We start from the raw sequence: 8,247 nt of genomic DNA on the forward strand, positions 1-8,247 counted from the left end.
ACAGCGCTTCCCACTTGCCCTCATCCCACCCACCGCGGGCGGCCCACCGGTTGGACTGCGGGAACCGGTCCCAGGAATCCCAGAAAACCCAAATCCACCACAACAACACACACAACCACAGATACGCCATTGATACCACGCTCTGCTTTGCTTCGGGCCTAGTGCAAGCGCCGAACCTTGTCCTCGCTCGCTTGGGGTCTGCCCGTGTCTGGCTCTGTCTGGCTCATTCTGGGCAGCAGCAAAAGAAAGCCACCGCTAGCCAGCCAATCGGCGGTGGTGGACAGATTACTCCGTACTTTCGACGCTGTCTTCTATGTCTGCTGGTGGAGCTTGGATCTGAGGGGGCTGGTATAGTTAAGGGAAGGCTGCTGTACGGAGTAGGCGGTACACAGTACACAGTACGGAGTCCGCAGTATTGCTCTCCACAGGCTGCACTCGCGATGCAGAACCCGTTCCCTTTGGTCCATACGCTGAAAATAAAATACAATATAATAAATCATCAGTTAAAGGGCACACACTCCATTGATTGGTTGAAGGCTTTCCCAAGCCCTGTGTCGCGCGCTGTAGTATTATATTATTCCTCGTCCTCAATCCGTTGACCCATGGCCAAAAAGCACGGCCCAAGAATGAATGACTTCTCCTGCGCCGCCGCCGCCGCCGCCGCCTCCAAAAGGTTGACGAACTTACCAGACGCTCATGATCCGCGTATCGGGAACAACGAAAAGCGATAGATCGGAAGTAAGCATCTCATACATCAACATAACATCCACCCCATCCATGCATGGAAGCTCAATCCTTCGAATTCAAGTCACAAACCTGGTCAGCTTAGTCCAGATCTGTGGTCATTGCTAAACTCTTTTGTCCCTCTTCTCTTCCTCCTCTGGTAGCGAGAGAATTACAAAAAAAATTGCTGGCTGGTGTGTCAGGGCACGGCGCCCGGCGTCAGCGGGGTTCAGAGAGGGCCTCTCTCAAGGACTTAACGGAAAAAGGGAAATCTCCTTGATAGCTGCAAGCCTATTCGCAATCAGGGAAAGGATGGGTCAAGGGGCCCTCTCTAACTAACTAACTCCCGCATGATTTAATATTATCATGATGCTGCTTAGGCGGGTAACTTTTCCGGAGAATTTAAAATGTTCTTCCTGGGATTTGTTCCCTTTTCCTGTCCGTCCTTTTTTTCATCAGCCCGGGTTGCAAGATACTCCCTCCTAATTGGTAGCCAGGGAACCAAAAAAAAAAAAAAAAAAAAAAAAAAAAAAAAAAAAAAAAAAAAAATTACTAAAAAAAAAATACGAAAACAGAACAAAAGAAGAAAAGCAGAATGTTACGGTTGCAAGGGGACAGACAATCTATGATGGGTGATGGAGGATGGAGATGGTTTCCACATGACAAAAAAGGGTAAATGGCGAACCAAAAAAAAAAAAAAAAAAAAAAAAAAAATTTATAACCTCCCACAAGCTCCATTCCCAATCACTTTTCCTCTGCTTCCTCAGATAAACCGACTATATCAAAGCACAAGCAAAAAAGCAAAGAGCATTGACAGCTGCAGCTCTGCTGCAAGCCCTCGGTATTGACGTGGTAATGTATCATGTATGGCGCCGGTACTAGTATAGATTACACCGGATCACCTCGGGGTTCACGCCACCCAGGTGGGAAGGTGGGAGCGAGCGGTCTTTGGTTGGCTGGTGGATGACGAGAAGATCGAGGGAAGAGGGAAGAGGGAAGAGGGAAGAGGGAAAAGGCGATGATGATGATGCTGCTGATGATGATGGCTTGGTTCTTCTAGTCGTGACATCGTTAGTACATACAACCCCCCCTGTAGTGAGCGAGGCTGTGCAGACAACTGTAGAGTTTGCACGGGAGAAAAAGGGAAAAAAAGCCATCGTTGGTATTATCTGACTGTGGGTGAGAATGTGAGAATGTGAGAATGTGATTTCTCCAGAGTGAGTCTAGGAGAGAGAGAGTGTGTGCATATTCCGCCGCGAACGAACGATGATCGCGGAAGATTGTTTCACTTAGTTCTGCATGTTGCACCGTCCGTTCTTGTCGTTTGCGGGTGAGATTATTTTTAGAATATTTCAAAGATACGGAGTACTAATTTTTGGATTTTTGGATTTTTGAATTTCTTGAATTTTTTTTTTTGGATTTGATTTGGATTTGATTTTAGGATTTTCCCCAACCTCCCCCTTTTTTTTATGCATGGAAAGTATCCGTAACTTAACAAATAAGCTCAGAAGGAAAGGGGCCTTGAAATTCAAATCAACCACCTTGACATCATCGCGCAAAGGAAGGTAAAAAGGAGCCTTTCCAAGAATTAGCCACCACGACCACAACCATATACATACATAGTCATTCCATCGTACGGAACGGTGGAAGGGGACGACGGGTGATCAGTCGATACGAGCCCGCCCTATTCCACCCAATCATTGCCCTCCCGAATGCTAATTCATGCGAAGAGAGCCTATTTTGTTTCTATATATAGACTGCCACTTTTTTACTTTTGACTACTCCCTTTTTTCCCTTTTCCCTTTTTTTTTTTTTTTCTTTTTTTTTTTTTTTTTTTATTTTTTGTTTGTTCATGCTTCATGCTGTGGAACCCTCCTTCAGCTTTCGTCGTCCCATGGGCCATGGTGCGAGCTGTGTGCGACGGCGCCAGGTGGCCGGGGCAGGGCGTGGACGTGTGGGCGTTGCGGGGGGGGTGTTTGCCTCGGGTCCAATCAGTGGATGCCCAGCTAGTTGTTCGGGTGCGAGGAATGACGTCTGATCATCAGTGATCAGTGCTGATGGCCCTGATCGGTCATGATGATGATCTGGGCTTGTCACGATGGCAGCTTGCTTTGGATGTTGGTTAGTGCTGCTGCCGCTGCTGCTGTTGTTATTATTATTCGCATCGAGCTCGATTTGACAGATCAGATCATGCCTGAGAGATAGGGCCACTCACTGGCTTTCGATTTTTCTTTGGACTTGGTCCAACTTACCAGTGAAGGGGACCCTAGTTAGAGCTAGCTGTATGCTATGATTCTTTCTTGTATTATTATTATTATTATTATTATTATTATTATTATTATTTTATTTTACTTCTTTTATTTTACTTCTTTTTAACATAGTCTATCAATGATATCACTTTTCCCTCAATCGGACCCCCGAGAAAACTTTCCAGCCCTACTAACCGTGCCATGCTTACTCACTCTCTCTAGTGAGTGCGCCACAGCGTACGGAAAACCACAGTGTATGGAAAATATTTTGAATATAATGATCTTCAAAAATTAATTAATAACCATTATCACATCTATCTATAACATAAAGATTATCTATATACTCATTAGAAGATGTAGAATCCACTGTAGATTGAAATTTTATAAAATTATCTTATTATGATTGAATGGCTGTAGATTTTGTAGATTTGATTTCAATCAATTGAAGATTTTTATTGAATATCTTTTTCATCTCATCTGCTCTACAGATTGTGATTTTGTAACTAACATTTTTAATAATGAGAACTCTGCTTATTTGCATCTGTTTGTAAAAGAATTTGATAATTTAATGTTTATTTATTTAATAATGATTTGTAAGTTCATTTTCACAATATATATTCAATTTCATCTGAATCATACTACTCTTGAAGATTTTGTTCAACTGTTTTATCAAATCAAATGTCAAAATATTCTTCACATTTTGTAAAATCTTAACTGCTGCATTGATTTGATGATTTAATTTTGTAATTATTTTTGAAAAAATTAATTACAAAGAAATAGTTGACAGTCAATCTGCAGACAGTGAGATAAAGTGATTGCATACATTATCATCATCATCATATATATTGAAATTCAGAGCATCATTAATGATAAAAGGTTTCAATCAATTGAGAATTATATCATAATTAATTGAATACATTCCACAGTCAGCAAAGCTAGCTCTCACAATGTCAGATTTGAATGCTTGCAATCAAATACTTTTCAGATTAACAAAAAATTATCTGTCATTATATTGCTCATATTCATAATAAACAGTCTTATTAATTATTTTTATATGATAATACTTATACTGTTGAAGAGATATATCATTAAAAGATTGTAAAATATGATTTGTATGAAATGAAAATTTGAATAAAATAATTTTATAAAAATTGCAGTATTGAATGAATTTTGCTGTGAGATAAAAATCATGATTATTCATTAATAGCAATTAATGATTGCTCTCATCATTTATAAAGTCAGATTCAGATGCAGTGATGATGTAATTATCAGATAAATTAAAATGTGTATATCAATTTTTTAAATGAATTTTTAATTTCATTATAATCAATAAATTCAATACTGTGTCATCTGCACTGACACACTTCATCATTGTTATTATTCTGTGGAAATATAATGATTGTATGACAGAATTTATATTTTTTAAAATGATTATAACTCACTGTTCATATTCTTCTTCTTCTTGAAATTCAATCTCATCAAAGTTGTAGATATTGCAGTGAAAAAAATGATATTGATTGAAGACAGCTTCTGTGAGGGGTGATGACAGTGTGAAAAGTAAATAGTAGAAGATAGTATATAATATAATGAAAGATAATAGCAATAGTAATTATAGTAGTAGTGTAATTGTAACTAATCATTAAAAAGAAAAAGAAAGAGAAAGAAGATGTGCGAAATACATACATTCATATATATATACATATAAAAATAGCAGTAGCGAGAGTATAATGAAAAGAGGTAAAAATAAACAAAGATATAAACAAAGATAATATAATAATAAAGAAATAATAAATGAGTATATTACAGCTCCATATCAATCAAATCAGTTGATAATGAAGTTTATATTTTCACAAAATATCTGTTTTAAATTCATGAGCTTTTACTTGACTCATTCATAATCTGACAGATGTTTGATGAATTGATATGTTCACATTTTATTTATTATGAGAGGTGCAGTCTCTGAATCTGTATGATGCTGTTTCAACATTCAATTTACAGCATCTTTGATATGCTTGATGATGAATGAGCAAAAATTAATATTCAATTATTGAATTCATATTTTAATTGTCTCCTTCTGGCTGTCATTCAATGCTCTATTCAGTGGAACCCTCATAGTCCTTGATTTCTTTCCATTGATTCTCTCATATAAAATGGTATATGAGACTTTGAATTTTTGTGACAGAGATGTGATTTTTAATTTTGAATTGCTTTTATATACATCAACAGCTCTTTACAACTGCTCCTCAGTGTAATTAGAAGATTTAGACATGGTTATAATTAATGATGATTATTTGAAGATGAAGAATGAAGATATTGATAATATTTTCCATGCAGTGTGGTTTTCCGTACGCTGTGGCGCACTCACTAGAGAGAGTGAGTAAGCATGGCACGGTTAGTCCTTTCTTCTCTGCGAATGAAAACCCTTCCCAACGTTCCGCATCGGGCAAACAATAGTGTCTAGTGTTTTCATCCGGATTCTGATCGAGTTTACGGGAGCGGGCGGCTTTCGTCGTCGTCGTCGTCGTCGTCGTCGTCGTCGTTGTTGTTGTTGTTGCGAGTCAGTAGTTCGGTGGAGTCGCCCCGTATGGATACGACACCCAGTACTCCCTACAGAACACCATCTGTGACTCGTCGCAGGGTTTGTTTGATTGTTTTGATCATGATATTCGCTAGCACACAAGCACCGACTCCAAAAGAGCATAGATCGATAGGTCACACAACAAATAAACTTCGGCCGAATAAATGCAGAAATGCAATGGAACGATGTTCTAGCGAATTTAGAACGGGAGGGGGCAACCTCGGTACTAGTAAAAGTACCGTCGTCCATCATGAAAGGATACGCTGCGTATACCTCCATTTTTTGGAGATCCTTCGCTGTCTGTCTGTCTGCCTGGAATAATCGGGGAATAATACCTCCTTCCTCCCTGTCTATGCTTTACGTTTAAGGTCGGGGATCTTGAGAGGATCTGTGGAATCGCTCTGGGGTGTCAACATGTATTATTTATTTGGTAGTACTATTAAGCTCATAAGTAAAAAGTACTGCTAGTACTCAAAGCCTAAGATCTCCTCCATGTTACCTTCATTTACTATTTCTTTTTTTTTTTTTTTCCCTTTTGAACATAACCGCGCACCGAATTTCCTTGACTGTTCAAAGAAAAGAAAGGAAGAAAGAAAAAGAAGAAATAGAAGAGAGAAAAAAAAAAGAGCAAAAAAAATGCTACTGTGCGCGGCATCCATGGATCGATCTCATTCGCAGAATCACAGGTGGCGGGTAACCAACGACTCCCACACACTCAATTTGATTTGCAAAAAAAAAAAAAAAAAAACCAGTCGAATTTTGACTTCGAGGCTGCCATGCTCGATTTTCATTTGCCGATGGTAACCATGAGTTAGTAACAAGTACCTACGAAAGTGCCGAATTGGGTAGTTATTCGTTATGACTTGTTATTATTAATTTCTCTCCCCTTACTACAACGTAATCCATACTACATACTATTCATCGCTAGCCTGCTGCTGTTTTGACTGCCGGCATTGGCTCCTTTTCGGCGTTTGGTGATTCAAGTCTTTTTTCCACTTTGCTTTTTCGGGTCGCTGGTTCTAAATAAAGAAGCGCATCTTGGTGCCTTTTTTTTTTTTTTTTTTTTTTTTTTTTTTTGGCGCTATCGCCGTGAAAGTGAAAGTGGGAGAAAGAAACGCTCTGAGGGGCCCACCACCACCACCACTTACCACCACTTACCAGCAGCAACCAGCAACCACGGAACCAAAAAGAGCAGGTTGCACACAAACCGTCCGCAGCCGCAGCACGCAGCACGGAGCACGACAACGGCCCATGGACTTCCCACGCAGAGGCAAGCCGTAAGCAGGTATTATTATCGTTATCATCAATCTTCTCGAAACGGGGCGCCCAGATTGAATGACGGCCATCCAATCAAGGAAATATAATAACCAGCCAAGTAATTCAGGGTGTTCCGTACTACTTCTTGTAGCTGTCATCGAACATGCCGAGAATCACAGGTTTACTGCGTAACAACAAAGTACGGAGTAGTTCCTGACATTAACGTGGGAGAAACGAGGAGACCTGCTGGAGACTTTTTTGCTTTCCTGTTTCCCCCCCCCCGGCCTTCATCCAAGAACCTGACTCCTGAAGGAATTCCACCGACAGCCTTCTCTCCCTCCCTCCCTCCTTCCCTCCCCCACTCATCAATCTTTCCACGATTAAACTCGCTGGCTTTGTAGGTTAAGTTTGTGCGGTAGCTAGTTAAGAACGGTCTTTGTCGCCTAAACTCCCGTGTATACTAGCTTGCAAGGTTCGGCAATAGCTCGGTAAATAAATTCGATAGTTTTGCTGGGCAGCTTCGGCGAAGCTTGAGGTGGGTTGAGGTGGGGTGTGGGGGAGCGAGAGAGAGAGAGAGAGAGAGCTCTCCCCGGCTTCTTCCCGCCGAGTCCTTCCAGATCAATATTCAGGAGATCGAGAAGGTTTTTTTACCCAGACAGTTCACGCATGGTTAACGGCCGTGAATTCTACGCGAAAGATGCCGCGGGAGAAAGAGGCAAATTGAGAATTTTATTTTATTTTATTTTATTTTGGTTTGTTTTATTTTATTCAGTTCTGTGCAGGTACAGTGTAAAGTAACTCCCTGTACGTTATTACTATTGCAATCAGTCTTAACCCCAGCTCTCGCGGAAGGAATATCCAAATCCGCCATAGCAATAGTTCATGAAGTCGACATGTTGAAATTTTTATGATTGATTCAACCCAGCCAGCCTTATTCATTACATCGTAGTGTGTACTAGTAGTATACTCCATATAACAAACATATCAAGTAGTTACGCAAACCTCCTGAAAAAAAGCACTGGCAGCAACGCGATAAAGAAAAAATATATATAAAAAAAAAAAGGACAGGAAAGAAAGCCAAGCAAGAAAGGACCACGCGATTTAACGCCTGAGGCGCATACTCCGCCACGCGCTACCGAAAGCCACAAAATGCAATCCATAAGAGCCTCAAAATAAATAAACTAACCAACTTGGACTCATCACTCATCACTCATCACTCATGCAGGGGGACAACCACTCGCTTGGCCAATTGGTGGCGCGGATAGCTATGTAGCTGGGTTGGTTGGGAACAAAGCAGGCGGCACCTCAAGACGACAAGTATCACAATTTCATTTCATTTCATTCATTCTTTTTTGCTACCAATTGGCATTGCATTGAATTGCTTTGCTTTGCCCTTCAAATATGATGTCTCTTAATTATTTCTCAGGAACCCACACTGCG

General features: G+C 40.4%; 3 protein-coding genes across 3 annotated transcripts in view; 1 reads left to right on the forward strand and 2 right to left on the reverse strand.

Annotated features, from left to right (window-relative positions):
• The window catches only part of HCAG_05955 (predicted protein), a gene marked incomplete at both ends in the record, with an annotated part of 3,266 nt that extends 1,370 nt beyond the window's left edge, over window positions 1-1,896 (forward strand). The window contains 5 exons of the mRNA XM_001538300.1: window positions 260-398; window positions 691-738; window positions 1,104-1,132; window positions 1,299-1,355; window positions 1,611-1,896. Coding sequence (XP_001538350.1) covers window positions 260-398; window positions 691-738; window positions 1,104-1,132; window positions 1,299-1,355; window positions 1,611-1,896 — 559 coding nt within the window. The remainder of the gene's footprint in view (window positions 1-259; window positions 399-690; window positions 739-1,103; window positions 1,133-1,298; window positions 1,356-1,610) is intronic.
• A 684-nt stretch (window positions 1,897-2,580) lies between these two features.
• On the reverse strand, window positions 2,581-3,175 carry HCAG_05956 (predicted protein; the record flags this gene model as incomplete). Its single annotated transcript, XM_001538301.1, has 2 exons — window positions 2,581-2,866; window positions 3,090-3,175. 2 exons carry the CDS (start codon window positions 3,173-3,175, stop codon window positions 2,581-2,583), a joined length of 372 nt encoding a protein of 123 aa, XP_001538351.1.
• A 2,189-nt stretch (window positions 3,176-5,364) lies between these two features.
• On the reverse strand, window positions 5,365-6,896 carry HCAG_05957 (predicted protein; the record flags this gene model as incomplete). The annotated part of the gene is made up of 4 exons (XM_001538302.1): window positions 5,365-5,579; window positions 5,824-5,938; window positions 6,300-6,321; window positions 6,709-6,896. 4 exons carry the CDS (start codon window positions 6,894-6,896, stop codon window positions 5,365-5,367), a joined length of 540 nt encoding a protein of 179 aa, XP_001538352.1.
• Window positions 6,897-8,247: the final 1,351 nt, after the last annotated feature.

The sequence above is a fragment of the Histoplasma capsulatum genome, genomic scaffold (assembly GCF_000149585.1).
Source record: "Histoplasma capsulatum NAm1 scaffold_7 genomic scaffold, whole genome shotgun sequence".
In the NCBI taxonomy this organism is placed as follows: domain Eukaryota; kingdom Fungi; phylum Ascomycota; class Eurotiomycetes; order Onygenales; family Ajellomycetaceae; genus Histoplasma; species Histoplasma mississippiense.